This window comes from Cetorhinus maximus, chromosome 21 (assembly GCF_964194155.1).
Source record: "Cetorhinus maximus chromosome 21, sCetMax3.hap1.1, whole genome shotgun sequence".
Lineage (NCBI taxonomy): Eukaryota > Metazoa > Chordata > Chondrichthyes > Lamniformes > Cetorhinidae > Cetorhinus > Cetorhinus maximus.
The window spans coordinates 23,929,207-23,949,099 of NC_135899.1; the positions used below are offsets into that span (position 1 = coordinate 23,929,207).

Below are 19,893 nucleotides of genomic sequence, written 5' to 3' on the forward strand. Positions count from 1 at the left end.
CTCCTCCCACCCCCCAACCCCTCCCCTCCTCCCACCCCCAACCCCTCCCCTCCTCCCACCCCCAACTCCTCCCACCCCCAACCCCTCCCCTCCTCCCCCCACCCCCTCGCCCCACCCCCTCCCCCTCGCCCCACCCCCTCCCCCCTCCTCCCCCCAACCCCTCGCCCCACCCCCCTCCCCCCAACTCCCTCCCCTCCTCCCCCCACCCCCTCGCCCCACCTCCCTCCCCCCCTCCTCCCCCCACCCCTCGCCCCACCCCCCTCCCCCCCTCCTCCCACCCCCTCGCCCCACCCCCCTCCCCCCCTCCTCCCACCCCCAACTCCTCCCCCCGCCCCCTCCCCCTCCCCTCCTCCACACCCCCTCCCCCTCCCCCCCTCCTCCCACCCCCAACTCCTCCCCTCCTCCCCCCACCCCCTCGCCCCCTCCCCCTCCCCTCCTCCACCCCCCTCCCCTTCCCCTCCTCCACCCCCCTCCCCCTCCCCCTCCCCTCCTCCACTCCCTCCCCCCTCCTCCACTCCCTCCCCCCTCCTCCACTCCCTCCCCCCTCCTCCACTCCCTCCCCCCTCCTCCACTCCCTCCCCCACTCCCCACACCCCTCCCCCACTCCCCACTTCTCCCCCCCACTCCCCACTCCTCCCCCTCCCCCACACCCCACTCCTCCCCCTCCCCCACACCCACTCCTCCCCCTCCCCCACACCCACTCCTCCCCCTCCCCCACACCCACTCCTCCCCCTCCCCCCACCCACTCCTCCCCCTCCCCCACACCCACTCCTCCCACTCCCCTCCTACTCCCCCTCCCCTCCTCCCCTCACCCCCCTCCCTCTCCCCCTCCTCCCCTCACTCCCCCTCCCCTCCTCCCTCACTCCCCCTCCCCTCCTCCCCTCACTCCCCCTCCCCTCCTCCCCTCACTCCCCCTCCCCTCCTCCCCTCACTCCCCCTCCCCTCCTCCCCTCACTCCCCCTCCCCTCCTCCCCTCACTCCCCCTCCCCTCACTCCCCCTCCCCCTCCTCCCCTCACTCCCCTCCCCTCACTCCCCCTCCCCTCCTCCCCTCACTCCCCCTCCCCTCCTCCCCTCACTCCCCCTCCCCTCCTCCCCTCACTCCCCCTCCCCTCCTCCCCTCACTCCCCCTCCCCCTCCTCCCCTCACTCCCCCTCCCCTCCTCCCCTCACTCCCCCTCCCCTCCTCCCCTCACTCCCCCTCCCCTCCTCCCCTCACTCCCCCTCCCCTCCTCCCCTCACTCCCCCTCCCCTCCTCCCCTCACTCCCCCTCCCTCCCCTCACTCCCCCTCCCCTCCTCCCCTCACTCCCCCTCCCCTCCTCCCCTCACTCCCCCTCCCCTCACTCCCCCTCCCCTCCTCCCCTCACTCCCCCTCCCCTCACTCCCCCTCCCCTCCTCCCCTCACTCCCCCCCCCTCCTCCCCTCACTCCCCCTCCCCCTCCTCCCCTCACTCCCCCTCCCCTCACTCCCCCTCCCCTCCTCCCCTCACTCCCCCTCCCCTCCTCCCCTCACTCCCCCTCCCCTCCTCCCCTCCTCCCCCTCACTCCCCCTCCCCTCCTCCCCTCACTCCCCCTCCCCTCCTCCCCTCACTCCCCCTCCCCTCCTCCCCTCACTCCCCCTCCTCCCCTCCCCCTCCTCCTCCTCCCCCTCCCCCTCCTCCCTCTCCCCCCACTCCCACTCCCCGCTCCTCCCCCAACTCTCCCTCCTCCCCCACTCACTCCCCCTTCCCCCACCACCCTTCCCCCCCTCCTCCCTACCCCCTGCCCCTCCTCCCACCACCCCTCCCCCCTCCTCCCTACCCCCTCCTCCCCAACTGTCCCCCCTCCTCCATATCCCCTTCTCCCTCACCCCTCCCCCCTCCTCCCTCCCCCCTCCCCCCTCCTCCCTCCCCCCTCCCCCCTCCCCAGCTCCTCCAGTCTCTCCACTTAACCGAAGTCCGGAATTGCTGGTAACATGGTTCTGGATCTCCGCTGCAGCCTCTCTCATGTGACCATTTGCCTATAAGAGGCAACGTTTTCATTTAACCCATATGGCTTACTGCCTGCCAAGAGGAAAAGCTGAATAGGAGCAATTTAATGATGCTGCAAATTTAATGATCCCGCAAACTAGCTCCAAAGTAGGGTGAGGACACCTGGATCCAAGTGGGAAGAGGGGAACTGGATCCAAGTGGGAAGAGGGGAAGAGGGTGCAAGGGGGCAGCAGGGTGCGGGAGGGCAGCAAGGTCCAAGAGGGGAAGAGGAGAGCAGGGTTTGAGAAGCACAGCTGGGTGCAGGAGTGGCATCAGGATACTAGAGAGGTAGCAGGGTATGAGAGGGTAGCAGGGTCTGATAGGGGAGTGGTGAGCAGGGTCTGGGTGGTGCAGCATGGTCCGAGAGGAGAGAGGGGAGCAGGGTCCGAGAGGGGAGCGGGTCCGAAAGGGGAGAGGGGAGCATGGTCCGAGAGGGGAGCAGGTCCAAGAGGGACAGCAGGGTCCGAGAGAGAGAATGGGGTCTGAGTTGGGGAGCAGGTCTGAGAGGGAGAACAGGGTCCGAGAGGGGCAGCAGGGTCCGAGAGGGAGAACAGGGTCCGAGAGGGGCAGCAGGGTCCGAGAGGGAGAACAGGGTCCGAGAGGGGCAGCAGGGTCCGAGAGGGAGAACAGGGTCCGAGAGGGAGAACAGGGTCCGAGAGGGAGAACAGGGTCCGAGAGGGAGAACAGGGTCCGAGAGGGAGAACAGGGTCCGAGAGGGAGAACAGGGTCCGAGAGGGAGAACAGGGTCCGAGAGGGAGAACAGGGTCCGAGAGAGAGAATGGGGCCTCAGTAGGGTAGCAGGGTCCGAGTGGGGCAGCAGGGTCTGAGAGGGGAGCGGTGAGCAGGGTCTGGGTGGTGCAGCAGGGTCCAAGAGGGGAGCAGGGATCGAGAGGGGAGCAGGTCCGAGATGGGAGAGGGGATCAGGGTCCGAGAGGGGCAGTAGGGTCCGAGAGGGAGAACAGGGTCCGAGAGGGAGAACAGGGTCCGAGAGGGAGAACAGGGTCCGAGAGGGAGAACAGGGTCCGAGAGGGAGAACAGGGTCCGAGAGGGAGAACAGGGTCTGAGAGGGACAGCAGGGTCTGAGAGGGAGAACAGAGTCTGAGAGGGGGCAGCAGGGTCTGAGAGGGAGAACAGAGTCCGAGATGGGAAGCAGGCTCTGAGAAGGGAGAGGAGAGCAGGGTCCAAGTGGGGAGAGGGGTCCAAGTGGAGAGAGATGAGCAGGATCTGAGTTGGGGGAGGGCCCTGATTGGGGAAGGGGATGTCCAAGTGGGGGGGTGGTGGGGGAGATGAGCAGGGCCTGAGAGGGGAGAGGTGCCCGAGCGAGGGTGGGGGCACAAAGCCCTTGCCGGGAGAGTATCATTGTGTCTGAGAAAGGAGATTGAGTTTGAAGCAGGACAACTTACCCAACAATGTAAATGAGCTGAAAATAACGACTGAAATGCGGAGGAAGTGAATGACTGTGGTGCTTCTAATCTGCTCTGTCATCAGGAGTTCTCCAAAGAGGCACCAGCAGGGGACCAGGGTGTCCTGATCCTGCCACAGCTGGAGCATTGCAGCTCAAACAAGATGAACACCTGGCTCGGTAAGAGGCTTCCACCCACCCCCTCACGTGGTTCCCCCCCACCCCACCCTCCATCCCACCTCACATATCTAAAACTCAGCTGTGGATGACTGGTGTGTGGTTGGGTCTGATGCACCATCAGTGCAACCCACAGTACATTCGACTGGGAATGCACATTGGCAGAGGATGGTATGGTTCCCTCATTGGGCCAGCTCAGAGTGGCACAGTGCGATTCTGTGACTGTGCTGAGTTATCTGGTCTCAGCTGCCTGTGGGGGGGGCAGTGGGGGGCCAGTGATCCCTGGTACGAAGTATGTGTGCGTGGATGCTGGCTGAAGTCAGAATGGGACTTGGCTGTAAATATACGAGGGGGTGGGGATATCTGAACTGAAGCCTCCAGTCGGTGGTGGGGGGGAATTGACAGGTGGGGGAATGATGCCAGCTTTACTCTCAAATGAATTTGACGGCGATCAGCCAGGGATGGGAAATGCCGTGTTCCGACCCATCCCGTGGGAATTCCTGCCCAGCGAGCCCGGTTAAAACGAGCGCCAAAGTGTCCAGGCTCTTCAGCTAAGGAGCGGCCAGGGAGCTGGAGGACATCCCAGGGCTAGCCAACCAATTCGGGAGCGGTGCAGAGGAGGCAAGAAAGATGAGCATTAAAAAAACAGCCCAGGGTCATCAGTTATTGCCTGTGGGCAGATGACCTTTGAGAATGTCCGGCAATTGACATTTTGCCAATTCTTAAGGGGTTGGGGTCTTTTCAATACATGGACCCGTCCTTCCCAAAGCTGTGCATCACTATGGGTTTTCCTCACCCCATGTCCGGGGCTGTCGTTTGTTATCATTGGGTGAAATATGAAACTGGACACTAAAATTTTTGTTGATAGATTTATTCACAGGATGCAGCATTACATACATCTGCTCCCTCCCTACCAACCCAGGGTCCCAGCGCTCTCTTTTTGAGTGCTCTAAGTACTTAATTAAACAACGCGTATCTTAATAATATAATCGATGCACCATTAACATTATGGACTAATGGATAAAGATTGATTGCTGCGATCAGTCAATGACTCCGTTACCGTTGTATCAATGGGCCTGCCAGTCTGATAGGAAGGGCATTCGATGAACTTTCACCTGCCCCCGTCCATCTGTCCCTCTGTAAAAGCAGTGGACGGAGTCGGCCCATGTGCCAGTCACCTGTTACTCTCACCGGCAGTAACCCAGGCTGCAGTGTTGGGTCTCTTCGCAAGGTGAAGTTGATTAGAAGATGTGCATTCCCTTGAGAAACCTGGTGGCATTGAAGCTGGTTCACATTGATCGACCTCCCCAGCTCCCTCTCTTTATCTCTCTCTTGTTTTTTTTTCCTTTCAGGAATTGTTTATGGATATAAGGGCCTGTTGCTCCTTCTGGGCATCTTCCTAGCCTATGAGACGAAGAGCGTTTCCACGGAGAAGATCAATGACCACCGGGCAGTGGGGATGGCCATTTATAATGTCGCTGTAAGCAGTGTGTCAGTGTGCAGAGATCCTCCTTTCCTCTCTTCTCCTAATCCACTTCTGCTCCAATGGCCCTAAGCTCTGGAATTCCCTCACCAAACCTCTCACCCTACCTCGATCTTCCCTCCTTTCAGACACAGCCTTAAATCCACCTCTTCGACCGAGCTTTTGGTCACCCCTATGTGTCTCAGTGTCAGTTTTTGTCTGGTTTTGCTCCTGTGCAATGCCTTGACGTGAACGACACAATATAAATGCAAGTTGTTGTTTTCTGGTTAACTTTCCATCTGTTGGAAAGGTGGGTTTGGGTTGGGGGGGTGGGTGGGGGTGGGGGTCGGGGGGGGGCGGGGGTGTGTGTTGGTCAGATGTGGGATAGCAGAATGAATCCTGCACCACAAACAAAATGCCAGTGGTCAGAATTGTCCAAACCCAGGACCCCACCTATGAGATCGATCATTGAGGTTAGTTCACTGGACTAGTAACCAGTGTCCTATTCCAGAGAGCCAGCTGATGAAAGACAGCGCTGAAGCCAATCTTTACACATTTTTATAAGCATTTATTTCCACAGTCGCAGTATAAAGGGACATCTCCTAACCCCAGCAACCACAGTTTCCATTCCGTGTGTATTCACAAGCGAGGGAAAAGTGAAACCCCACCACAGGCCCACCACCTCCCCACAACGAAACACAATTACCAACCCAGAGGCCAGGACTACTGATCTGATGACCTGCGTTCAAATCCCACAAGGCCAGCTGGTGGAATTTAAATTCAGCTCACTGAATAAACCTGGACTAGAAAGCTAGTAACAGTGACCATGAAACTATCATCGATTGTCATAAAAACCTGTCTGGTTCACTAGATGCTCCTTCAGGGAAGGAAATCCTCCTCCAGAGGTCCCCAGCATCACAGATGCCACTCTTCAGTCAATTCGATTCTCTCCACGTGATATCAAGAAACGGCGGAAGATACTGGATACTGAAAGGCTATGGGCCCTGATAATATTTCGGCAATAGTACTGAAGACCTGTGCTCCAGAACTTGCCGTGCCCCTAGCCAAGCTGTTCTAGTACAGCTACAACTCTGGCATCTACCCGGCTAAGTAGAAAATTGCCCAGGTATATCATGTAGACAAAAAGCAGGACAAAGCCAACCCGGCCAATTACTGCCCTATCAGTCTACTCTCGAGCATCAGTGAAGTATTGGAAGGGGTTATCAATAATGCTATCAAGCGGCACTTGCTTAGCAGTAACCTGCTCACTGATGCCCAGTTTGGATTTTGCCAGGGCCACTCAGCTCCTGACCTCATTACAGCCTTGGTTCAAACATGGACAAAAGAGCTGAACTCCAGAGGTGAGGTAAGAGTGACTGCCCTTGACATCAAGGCAGCATTTGACTGAGTGTGGCATCAAGGAGCCCTAGCAAAACTGGAGTCAATGGGAATCAGGGGGGAATCTCTCCAGTGGTTGGAGTCATACCTAGCAAAAAGGAAGATAGTCGTGGTTGTTGGAGGTCAGTCATCTCAGCTCCAGGACATCACTGCAGGAGTTCCTCAGGGTAGTGTCCTCGGTCCAACCATCTTCAGCTGCTTCATCAATGACCTTCCTTCCATCATAAGTCAGAAATGGGGATGTTCGCTGATGATCGCACGATGTTCAGCACCATTCGCGACTCCTCAGATACTGAAGCAGTCCATTTCCAAATGCAGCAAGACCTGGACAATATCCAGGCTTAGGCTGACAAGTGGCAAGTAACATTCATGCCACACAAGTGCCAGGCAATCACCATCTTCAACAAGGGAAAATCTAACCATCGCCCCTTGAAGTTCAATGGCATTACCACCACTGAATCCCCCACTATCAACATTCTGGGGACTATCATTGACCAGAAACTGAACTGGACTAGCCATATAAATACTGTGGCTACAAGAGCGGTTCAGGGGCTAGGAATCATATGACGAGTAACTCACCTCCTGACTCCCCAAAGCCTGTCCACCATCTACAAGGCACAAGTCAGGAGTGTGATGGAATATTCCCCACTTGCCTGAATGACAACACTCCCACAACACTCAAGAAGCTCGACACCATCTAGGACAAAGCAGCCCAGTTGATTGGCACCACATCCACAAACATTCACTCCCTCCACCGACGCACAGTAGCAGAAGTGTGTACCATCCACAAGATGCACTGCAGGAACTCACCAAGGTTCCTTAGACAGCACCTTCCAAACACACGACCACTACTATGCAGAAGGAGGAGGGCAGCAGCTAGATGGGAACACCACCACCTGATAGATCCCCTCCAAGTCACTCACCATCCTGACTGGGAAATATATCGCCGTTCCTTCACTGTCGCTGGGTCAAAATCTTGTAACTCCCTTCCTAACAGCACTGTGTATGTACCTACACCACATGGACTGCAGCGGTTCAAGAAGGCAGTTCGCTACTACCTTCTCAAGGGCAACTAAGGATGGGCAATAAATGCTTGTCCAGCCAGCGAAGCCCACATCCTGGTGAATGAAGAAAAAATAAATCTGCCATCCTTACCTGGCCTGGCCTACATGTGACTCCAGACTCTTAACTACCCTCTGAAATGGCCTAACAGCGTAATTAGGGATGGGCAATAAATGCTGGTCATTCTAGCAACGCCAACATTTAATGAAAGAATTTTTAAAAATTACGAGCAGCTCTGATTTTGGAGGGAGCTCTGGTTCACGTTTCCTTATTTCCTCCATATTCCCCATTTCTCCACCTTTCTCCAGTTTATGCGCGTTCTCTTGTATTACTTGCCATCTTGCTGCATCGGTCTAAATCCCTTTCAGCTTGAGCAGAGGCACTAAGACGACCGTAAGACATAGGAGCAGAAGTAGGCCATTCGGCCCGTTGGTCTGCTCCACTATTCAATGAGATCATGGCTGATCTGATAATCCTCAACTCCACTTTCCTGCCTTTTCCCCATAACCCTTGATTCCCTTACTAATTAAAAATCTGCCTATCTCAGGCTTGAATATACTTAACGACCCAGCCTTTACAGCCCTCTGCAGTAAAGAATTCCACAGATCCGCTACCCTCTGAGAGAAGAAATTCGTCCTCATCTCTGCCTTAATGGGCGACCCCTTACTCTGTGATTATGCCCTCTGGTCCTAGACTCTCCCACAAGGGGAAACAACCTCTCAGCATCTACCCTGTCAAGCCCCCTAAGAATCTTATATGTTTCAATAAGGTCGCCCCTTATTCTTCTAAACTCCAATGAGTACAGGCCCAACCTATTCAACCTCTCCTCATAAGAAAATCCCCCCATACCCGGAATCAATCTAGTGAACCTTCTCTGGACTGCCTCCAATGCCGGTATATCTTTCCTTAGGTAAAGGGACCAAAACTGTTCACAGTATTCTAGTTGTGGTCTAACTGGTGCCTTGTATAGTTTCAGCAAGACTTCCCTATCTTTATACTCCATTCCCTTTGAAATAAAAGTCAACATTCCATTTGCCTTCCCTATTACCTGCTGAACTTGTATGTTAGCTTTGTGGGATTCATGCATGAGGAATCCCAAATCCCTCTGTGCTGCAGCTTTCTGCATTCTTTCTCCATTTAAATAATATTCAGCTCCTCTATTCTTCCTGCCAATATAACCTCACATTTTCCCACATTAAATTCCATCTGCCAAGTTTTCGCCCACTCACTTAACCTGTCTATATCCCTCTGTAGACTCTTTGTGTCATCCTCACCACTTGCCTTCCCACCTATTTTTGCATCATCCTCAAACTTGGCGATAGTACATTCGCTTCCCTCATCTAAGTCATTAATATATATTGTAAATAATTGTGGCCCCAGCACTGATTCCTGTGGCACTCCACTAGTTACAGGTTGCCATCCTGAAAATGCCTCCCTTATCCCAACTCTCTGTCTTCTATTAGTCAGCCAATCCATGCTAATATGCTACCCCCAACACCATGAGCTGTTATCTTATTAAGTAGCCTTATGTGCGGTACCTTATCGTTTGCTCTTTGGAAATCCAAATATATTGCATCTACTGGTTCCCCTTAATCTATCCTGCTTGTTAAACTCCTCAAAGAATCCTAATAAATTTGTCAGGCATGATTTCCCCTTCATGAAGCCATGCTGAATCTGCTTGATTATATTTTTCATTTCTAAATGCTCTGCTATTACATCCTTTATAATAGACTCTAACATTTTCCCAATGATGGATGTTAAGCTAACAGGCCGATAGTTACCTGTTTTTTGGCTCCCTCCCTTTTTGAGCATTACATTGGCAGTTTCCTAATCTTCTGGGACTTTTCCAGAGTCTAAGTACTCTTGGAAGATTACTACCAGTGCATCCACTATCTATCTGTGTAGCTACTTCCTTTAATATCCTAGGATGCAACCCACCAGGTCCAGGGGACTTAGTGGCCTTTAGCCCCATTAGTTTCCCTAGTACTTTTTCTCTAGTGATAGTTATTGTATTTATTTCCTCCCCCTGCCATTTGCCCCTTGATTATTTAGTATTTTTGGAATGCTATTTGCCCTCTATTTTTGGAATGCTACTTGCCGCTGATTTCCTGGCTTCCTCTTCGGTCAGCTCCTGTTTCCAGGTACTAGCCAGGCGCCAAGCCTGTATAAATTATGCCAGACACAGGGCCTCCACTTGCATCCTGAAAACACCGGGAACTTGCAGTGCTCCGATACCGGCCCCTTTCCGGAGATCTGAGCACAAAATCCAGGCTGACGCCATCAGGGTAGTACTGACAAAGGTGCCATCTTTCGGATGAGGCATTAAACTGAGGGCAAAAATAGAGGGCAAATAGCATTCCAAATAGCATTCTTCTGCCCTCTACGATAGACAAAAAAAAAAATTCCACAGCCACTATTTCGAGGAGGGGCAGAGTGGAGTTTTCCCTCAGTGTCCTGGGCCAATATCCATCATCCAACCAACATCACTTGGAAAAAAAGGTCACACTCACAATGATGTTGGTGGGATCTTGCTCTGCAAGAATTGGCTGCCGTGTTACCTGCATTACAACAGTGATTATACTGTCAAAGCACTTCATTACTTCATTGGCTGTGACATGCTGTGGGATGCCCTGGGGTGATAAAAGGGGCAATGGAAATACATGCGAACATACGAAATAGGAGCAGAAGTAGGTCATTCAGCCCCTTGAGCCTGTTCTGCCATTCAACAAGATCATGGCTGATCTGTTGGTGTTTCGAATTCCACATTCCCATCTACCTCCGATAACCTTTGATTCCCTTACCTCCGCCTTAGAAATATTCAGTGACCCCACCTCCACCGCCTTCAGAGGCAGAGAGTTCCAAGGTCGCACAACCCTCTGAGAGAAAAAAATTCTCCTCATCTCTGTCCTAAAAGGGCGACCCCTAATTTTAAAAACAGAGCCCCCTAGTTCTGGAACACACCCGCAAGAGGAAACATCCTTTCAATGTCCACCTTGTCAAGGCCGTTCAGGATCTTATATACTTCAATCAAATCACCCCTCACTCGTCTAAACTCCAGTGGAAACCCAGCCCACTCTGTCCAACCTTTCCTCATAAGACAACCCACTCATTCCAGGCTTCCTTTCTCATTCTAACCTGCCCTTCTATTTGACTGCAGTGTGGGTTTATTTTCTGATTCCAGTTTCTCTCTCTCTCTTGCTCCAGGTGCTTTGTATGATCACTGCCCCAGTGACCATGATCGTCAGCAGTCAGCAGGATGCTGCCTTTGCCTTCGCTTCTCTGGCAGTCGTCTTCTCTGTCTACATCACCCTGGTGGTTCTCTTTGTCCCGAAGGTTTGTAACTCCCCGCTCTTCCCCGGTGAACACACAGCGCGAGTACCGGACAAGCCATGTGTTCGCTAGCCCTTGACCTCAAAACAAAACACAACCAACAGTTTAAAACCAGAGATGAGGGGGTTAAAGACTCAGACTGGCAGAAAGCAGGGTTGTGTTCCCTGGAGTTTAGTAGGTTAAAGGGAGATTTGATGAAAGTTTGCAAGATATTCAGAGGGACAGCTCGGGTAAAGAGAGAGAAAGTGTTTCTGAAGGTTGGGAAAGCTGGAACTTGGCAGCATCTAAAAATTACAGCCAAACCTTATGGGAGTGAAATTAGGAAACACACTTACACACACAAAGGGCTGCGTTTTACTTTCCCCACGAGGGCATGTTTCCTGCAGGGGTGGGGTCACATAAAATGGGGCAGATGCCAATCCCGCCCCCATATTATGGGGGTGAAGGGTAGGAAGGAAGGGGTGGCTTCTATCTCCAGGGGGCTGCCCTTTGCTGATCGGGTGGTGGTGGATTGGGGGGGCCCCTGAGGCAGAAGCCCCCCCTCCCCCACCCCCACCCTATTCTTCCAACCTGCCTGCAGCCTTAAACCTACCACCACCCCACCCCAGCCCCCTCACTGACCTGCCAGGACTTGTCCGGCTCCGGTACCCACGGGCTTTCTGCCTCCTCTCCTTGCAGTCCCGGCAGGGCCCACTGACGGTCTCTTGGTGCTACCGGGATTGGCGGAGCTGCCAGCAAATCAGATTGGCCGGCAGCTCCCGATGGTGAGATGTCCTCCCCGGTGAGGGATGGAGGTCCCGCTCGGCCCTTGTTAAGCCCGTCCGCAGCACACTGTGGGTGACTTTGCTTCCGGGGTGGGGGCGGGGGTAGTGAGGGGGGAGGGGCAGAGGGGGGAGGAGGGGAGGGGGAGAGAAGGGGGGGCGGGGAGTCATCCACCCGCCCCGTAACATTCAGCCCAAAGGGTGGCAGACGTTAGGAACTCTTTTAGGCAAAACGGCAACTGATGCCGAAGCGATTATTCATTTCAAATCTAAGATTGATAAGATTTTTATTAACCAGAGATATGAAGGGATATGGAGCCAATGTGGAGTTAGATCATAGAGCAGCCATGATCTCATTGAATGGCAGAATAGGCTCAAGGGGCCGAATGGCCTCCTCCTGTCCCTGTGTTCCATGGGACGGCACCAAATTGGGAGGTGCAGTTAACTCAGAGGAGACTGCAGCAAAATATGAGAAAATGTTAATCAGCTTGCAGAATGACTGTGTACGCGGCAAATTAGTTTCAATATTGCTATGTGTGAGGTGGTACATTTTGGCAGGTTGAGTAAGGAAGCAGCAGAATGCTTGGAAAGAAGAGTCGAAAGGACGCGGAGGAACAAAGGGATTTCGGGTACAGGCGGACAACTCATTAAAAGTAGCCGTGCAGGGTTAGCCATATAAAAAAAATGTGATCAAAGCACCTGGGCTCACTTCTGGAGCAATAAAATTATTTTTCTTTCATCGTTCATGGGATGTGGGCATCGCTGGCCAGGCCAGCATTTGTTGCCCATCTCTAATTGCTGCAATTGAATGGGTCGTTAGGCCAGTTCAGCAGAGAGGTTATGTTAAACTTGTAAGGAGCCCTGGTTGGACCACACATGGAGGACCGAGTACAGCTCTGGTCTCCACTTTACAAAAAAAGTACATAGCAGCATTGATGAAGGTTGGAAAAAGATTTACTAAAACGCTACTAGAATTGAGAGATGATAGCTATTGGGAGAGACCAAGCAGACTGGGGCTCTTTTCTCTCGAAAAGGAGAAGATTAAGGGGTGGACTGATAGGAATTATGAATTAAGAAAGAGTATATTCAAGGCTGAGTTAGACAGAATTTTGATCTACAAGTGACTCAGATGTTATGAGGGGTATTGGGTGCAGGGCAGGAAAGTGGAGTTGAGGCCACAAACAGATCAGTCATAATCTTATTGAATAGCGGAGCAGGCTTAAGGGGCCGAATGGCCTACTCCTGCTCCTATTTCTAGCAATCTTATGATCTTACGAAATAATGCCATGCAGTATTTTGCATGGAGCTGTGAGGGCAGAGGGCACTTTGGTTTTAATGTCTCAACTGATGCACAGCACCTTTGACAGTGTGGCACCCTCTCGGTACTGCACTGCACTGGGAGTGTGAGCCTAGGATTGGGACTCGGACCCACGACATCCTGACTGGGAGGAAAGAGTGCCATTCCCCTCCTGAAGCACAGCTGACACTGCCCAAGGCTTATGTGAGTGCAAGTTCTTACCTGCTTGTGACCAGCATTTCAGGCGCAGGGCAGACGAGTGCGAAATGATCACTAATGCGCCCATGTCCCTGTGACAGATGCGGAGGTTGATAACACGAGGAGAGTGGCAATCTGAGCAGCAGGACACCATGAAGACTGGCTCCTCCACCAACAACAACGACGAGGAAAAGTCGCGGCAACTGGAGAAAGAGAACCGAGAACTGGAGAAGATCATTGCTGAGGTTTGTCGGACATACACGGTGTTCATTGTGCTTGCAAAGAACATTGTCGCTCACAGAAACTTTAGGAGCAGAAGAAGGCCATTCATCCCCTCCAGCCTGCTCCCACTTTCAATTAGACCATGGCTAATTTGTATCTGAAACTCACTGCGGTTCTGATACGCTATAATATGCTTATCTAACCGAAATCTATCCATTTTGGCACTCACATTGACTCTCCCACCCCACTAGCTGTTTGGGGGAGAATGTTCCTCCGGATTGCTACTATCCAGCTAGGTGCAGTTGAGAGGCAGGACAGCCGTGATTTAATACAATAACAGGACATGCTTGAGGAGCTGAATAGCCACTCCTGCTCCTAAACCCAACCACCACAGTCAGAAGGACAATTCTCAACATTCTCCCCGTTCCTTTAAAAGGCAGAATTTAACGTTGATCCGCTGGCAGGTTTGTAGGTGGGGGGGGCGGGGGTGACTATAAAATTTCTCGAACTGCACTCCCGCCCACCCTGTAATTTTTGCACTTAAAGGCTTAGGCCCACCCTTGCCCCAATTGAGGCCCTTAAGTGGCCAATTATTGACCGCTTAAGAGCCGTTTCCTGCCCAGGATGGCCGGTGGAGTTCAGGGGCGGGGGACGTCCACAAATAAACTGTGTTCAGGCCTCGGGCGGGAAAGGGAGGGGTGGGGACACCTTTTAATATCGGGAACCATCCCCACCCCCAGAAGGTCCGGCCCCGACAGTTGCTCCCTCCCACCTGACCTCTCCACTGACATCCCCACCTGCCCTCTGTCCACGCACCTAGGCCTCACCTCCCCTCCCCACCCCGCCCTGAGACCTCCGCACTTACCTGGTTATGGACTCCTGGGACTGGGACTCTGGGGACTGCTTGCAGCCCCAGTCTCGTCCACTGCAGCTTCTGACACTGGAGACACTAGGGAGCTGCCAGCCAATCAGATCAGCCCAACAGCTCTCTGAGGTGGGACTTAGGACAATAGAACCATAGAAAAGTTGTGGCACAGAAAGAGGCCATTCAGCCCATTGTGTCTGCGCCGGCCATAAAAAAAAGAAAAAGAAGTTATCCAATCATTTTTGATCCCACTTTCCAGCACCTGGTCCGTAGCCTTGCAGGTTACAGCTCTTCCGGTGCAGATCCAGGTACCTTTTCAATGAGTTGAGTAATTCGGCCTCAACCACCCATTCAGGCAGCGAATTCCAAATGCCCACCACCCTCTCGGTGAAAAGGTTTTTCCTCATGTCCCCTCTAATCCTTCTACCAATCACCTCAAATCTATGCCCCCTGGTAATTGACTCCTCAGCTAGGGGAAACTGGCCTTTCCTGCCTACCCTGTCTAGGCCCCTCATAATTTTGTACACCTCCATTAGGTCACCATTCAGTCTCCTCTGTTCCAAGAAAAACAACCCAAGCCTATCCAATCTTTCTTCATGCAATTTTCAAGCCCTGGCAACATTCTTGCAAATCTCCTCTGTACTCTCTTCAGAACAGTTATGTCCTTCCTGTAATGTGGTGACCAGAACTCTACACAAAATTTGAGCTGTAGCCTAACCAGCGTTTTATACAGTTCCAACATTACATCCCTGCTTTTCTATCCTATACCTCATCCAATAAAGGAAAGCCTTGCATATGCTTTCTTTACCATCTTATCCACCTGTTTTGCCACCTTCAGGGACCTGTGGACATGCACTCCAAGGTCTCTCACTTCCTCGACCCCTCTCAAGATCCTCCCATTTATAGCGTATTCCCTTCTTTGTCCTCCCTAAATGCATTACCTCACATTTTTCCAGATTGAATTCCATCCGCCACTTCTCTGCCCACTCAACCAAACCATTGATATCATCCTGGGGACAACAGATATCCTTTTCACTATCAAATATGCAGCCAATTTTTGTGCCATCTGCAAATTCCCCAATCACACCTCCTACATGACTTCATCCCCAGTGAGGGGCGGAAGTCTCGTCTCCGGCCAATTAACACTTATTGGAGCGTGAAATCACTGCGGGGCAGGCAGTATTGGTGGAGATGTGTTCTCCACTGACTCTCCGCATGGCGGGGAAGGAAACTCCACCATCCTAAAAACCCTGGCCATTGCTTAGAGGCCCGCTCAGAGCTCCGCAGTTACCTCCCTCCTCTCACATTCCTGCCTCAGGCCAATGAGTAGACCCAATGTGCTGGACAAGCTGAACCCTTTCATTCATCACCCTTTCTCTTGAATGAATTTCCAGTGGGAGGCACCTGAAAGGGTAACTGTAGTGGTTTGGAATTGAACAGAGTCTTTGCCGAGTAGTTTTAACCGAACCCGCCCGTTGGGAAACGGACTGGATGGGGTGCGAGGCTTATTTTGCACCTCCCAATCCAATTTTGCCCTCCGTTGAAGCCAACGAGCAACTTTGTCGATGGGGTTTCTGCCAAAGTCACAGTAGCAGATTGGGTTCACCACCACCTCCACCCTCCCCAACTTCACCCCGGTAATGACATTAGGAGCTCCTGCCTAAATCTTTGTAGCATTTGTTCTGCCCATTACTAAGGAGGCAGGAGCTCTCAATCAAGCTGTGATTACTATTTTTACCAAAGCAAATCATCGAATCACTTTCATGAGTGCAGAGAAAACTTTAAACGAGACATCTGATTGGGTTTGTTGTTCATCTCCTGCTCCAGGTTGAATAGTGCTGAGGAGACTACCCTCACGCCCAGCCTTTAGAGGCAGGGATGACTCTGCGATGGGTGACCCCCCCCCCCCCCCCCCCCCCCGGTGGCAAGGGCAAGTTAAGAAGTTAAGGGTAAAAGTCACTCCTGGGCGGCAGCGCACCTGCCGACTCTTCTACTACCCGCTCAACACTGTTGCCTTTAATAGGGCTGTTTATTGTGAGGAGGGGAGTGTATAGCAGGCGGCTGATTTGACACTGCCCCTTTAAGAGGATACCGTCTAAGAGGAATTCCTACCCTGGTTTAATTGGTGGAGAATAACGGGGCCCGTGATTGCCTGAAGGTGACCACTCACCTGACGGGAATAGCTCCCTGCACTGCCAACCTCGCTGTTAACGGCTTGATCTGTTCTGTTTCCCTGCTGTGTGCACCTGCAGAAGGAAGAGCGTATCTCCGAGCTCCGTCAGCAGCTCTACGAGCGACAGCAGCTGCGCTCCCGGAGGCGCCCCTCCAACGCCGCCAAGGAGAACTTCACGGACAACCACTTCAGCAACTCCTCCTCGGGGACTGTCTCCTCCCTTTACCAGCCCAGCCTGCCCCTGGTGAAGTGCCTGGTCTCGGCCGAGCAGACGGACAAGCTGGGCAGGAACAACTGCGACGGCAGCAGGGTCCACCTGCTCTACAAATGACGGTCAAGGGGGTCGGAGGGTCGGCCCAAGCAGGGGCTCAGGTAACCACGGGTCCTTCAACATCCTCCCACTGGCTGAGCACAGGCAGATGATAGGGGCTCCGCAGAGGAATGGCCTCTGTGTTCCGTCTGACTGGTCACGAGAATGGATGAACCCCACAATAGCCCAATCCCACCAACCCCCCCCCCCCCCCAACAGAAATGGAGCAAAAATACCAAGCAAAACCTCAAGCATGGTTACCATGGAAACACAGTTAGGGATGGGCAATAAATGCTGGCCTAGCCAGCGACGTCCATATCCTATAAATGAATTTTTTAAAAAAAGCTTTGAGCCCCAAGTGTTGAGTTCTTCAGATAGTGAGGTTGCAGGATTCCCTCTGCTGGTGCTTATTTTGTTTTGAGCGCAAGCACGTCCCTTTAAAATCCTTTCACGTTTTGTTTGAAAGGTCAACCAGGGGTAACCTTTTACTGACTTGGAAATATATCGCCCGTTCCTTCACTGTTGCTGGGTCAAAATCCTGGAATTCCCTCCCTAACAGCACCGTGGGTGTACCTACACTGCATGAACTGCAGCGGTTCAAGAAGGCAGCTCACCACCACCTTCTCCAGGGCATTTATAGGTGGGCAATAAATGCTGGCTCAGACAGCGACGCCCACATCCCATGAAAGAATACGTTTCAAATACTGCATTTACATAGAACTAACCCACAACAGCCAGGAGAATATTTCACCCTGTGAAATCCATATCAACGATGGGTGACCCTCGGTAGCAAGGGCATGTTAAGGGTAAAAGTCGCTCCTGGGCGGTATCGCATCTGCCGACTGTTCTATTACCTGCTCAACGCTGTTGCCTTTAATAGGGCTGTTTATTGTGGGGAAGGGAGTGTATAGTGGGCGGCTGATTTGACACTGCCCCTTTAAGAGGAATTCCTACCCCTGTTTAATTGGTGGAGAATAATCGCCCTGCGTCACCCATCGCACAATCATCCTCATTAATTGAGATCCTTGTCCCAACTCGCGTCCATCGACAAAGATTCAATTTTGGGAGGCGATTCCCCAGAAGCCATTTGGTAAATAATTCATGTCGCAGACAAGGGGAGTTTGTTAAAGGGATAAACTCCCTCGCCACGGTTTCCAAGGCCTGACCCGGAGTCCCCAGCTCTGGTGAATTTTATCGATCCTGGCTGTTGAGTTAGGGGCAATGGAAGGATTTGCAAACTCGTTCGATTGTTGCTGGTTTTGATCCAATTTCAACCCCAACTTCTCTCTTCGACCCGGGAAGCTTGGGGGTGAGGGTAGTAGGGTACAGTGTCCTGCAGGAAAATGATACGTGAGCCATGGAAGATGGTATTTCAATCTTCATTGTAATCAACCTGTAAAACAGAACATATGTAGGATTTTCACTGGGACCAGAAGAAACCCTGAAGGGGTTTATAATCGACCACACGTGGACAATCTCCACTACAACCCCTCCTGATGCAATTGTTGCCTACAATAACTTGGGTGCTTTAGTCCGGACAGGTGCAGATTCGAGGTCTCACAGCGTGTGCTCTGTCCTTTATTGGCAAAGGACCTACGCCAAGTCTTTCCAGCGGTTCGGGACCAGCCAATCACTGAATTTTTAATTAATGGAGAAAGCACCATTCGATAAACATGCCAGAGTGCGGAGAGAATCCATTGCTAATACCATGTGGCTGTTAAGAAGTGTGGAGGCGTCATTCTCACCCCGTGCATAAGTCCCAGCTGGTGGCCGGCCGGAAATTGAAACGTGGGCCGGGGGAAGGGCGCAAAACGGACGGTATCGTCTCGGCCACCCGTTGCACGCCCAGTCTGACATTCGGTTGCCTTGACTTCACCAGCACTGAATATCAGCCTGAGGGGGGGAAACGGCTGCCAAGTTCAATTGCACCTGTTTTGTGCTCGTCCCCAGTTCAATTCCAATGTCAACCCTGTGGCCTAATTGAACAAAGGATGGGAGCTGCAGCCGTCACAGTCCTGTTGCTCTTAATTGCTTTCAGGATCTGCACAGTCCTGTTCTCCTATAACGATGGCAACTCAATCCGACCTTACTGGATAAACTTTTATTTTAGCGATTTTTGGCTGTCTTATCTGTATTCTTCCAATTGAGTCACGTTTGATTCTTGGCTCATGCTGCGTCAGGTTGTACAAACTGCTACTTTAGAGTGCCATAGTGGATTGCAACCGTATTTTTCTGTTATATTGGTGATCATTTACAATGTACATTGCGCCGACTGATTAGGATTTGACATTTGATGCATGGATGGCTTTAACACCAGACTCACTGTAATTGGGAAAAGACTTATTTCTAATAAAATGCTTCTGTATATTATGTTACAGTACCTTGTGGTTGTTGCTACAGTTAAAGTACTGATTATAATAGCGCGCGTTCCGGCACAAGGGTCTGAATCGTGAGCAAAGTAACAAGGTACGTGAAGCGCTCCGGCCCTAGTGTGCTAGCAGCATTATAAAGGTGGCGGAAAGGCTTTCCAGTGAAGTTGCCGCATGAGCAGTAACACTCTTGCCTCTGAGACAGAAGGTTGTGTGTTTGAATCCCAATCTAAAAGCAGGGAGCTCAAAACCCAAGGCTGGCACTCCGGTGCAGTACTGAGAGAGTGTTGTACTGTCTTTTAGATAAGACCCCAAGGCCACAGTTTTGAAGAAGAGCATGGCAATTCTCCCTAACGTACTGGCCCAGATGTATCTTTCAGCCAACATCATGAGAAATCCGGCCATTTATCACATCGCTGTTTGTGGGATCTTGCTGTGTACAAATTATCTGCCACCTTTCCTACATTACAGGAGCACTTCAAAAAACACTTAATTAGCTGAGACTCAAGACTGTCTGGCCTGGATCTGATGACCTAGATCCTAGGGCTTTTTAAAGAGGTCGTTGCAGAGATAGTAAATACATTTGTTTTGAGGTTGCAGAATTCTTAGATTTTCCTAGAAGAGTTCCCAATTATTGGAAGGTAGCAAACATAATACCATAACTGAAGAAAGGGGGAAGAGAGAACATGGGTAACTCAAGGCCAATTAGCTTAACATCATTATTAAGGAGAATGTTAGGCTCCTATTATGAGGCACTCGGTAACAGGACGCTTTAGAAAATCCTAATATAAGTAACAAAGTCAACACGGATTTATGAAAGGAAAACCGTGTTTGACAAATCTGTTAGAGTTTCTTCAAGGA

At 52.1% G+C, this 19,893-nt stretch overlaps 1 protein-coding gene across 1 annotated transcript in view; it reads left to right on the plus strand.

The window, feature by feature from the left end:
- Positions 1-19,035, plus strand: part of LOC144695760 (gamma-aminobutyric acid type B receptor subunit 1-like) — an 84,574-nt gene extending 65,539 nt beyond the window's left edge. Inside the window, 6 exon segments of the mRNA XM_078566733.1 lie at positions 3,495-3,588; positions 4,938-5,065; positions 10,712-10,840; positions 13,195-13,338; positions 16,433-16,501; positions 16,503-19,035. Of these exon segments, the coding sequence (XP_078422859.1) occupies positions 3,495-3,588; positions 4,938-5,065; positions 10,712-10,840; positions 13,195-13,338; positions 16,433-16,501; positions 16,503-16,601 (663 nt within the window). The 3' untranslated portion in view covers positions 16,602-19,035.
- The last annotated feature ends 858 nt before the right edge of the window (positions 19,036-19,893 follow it).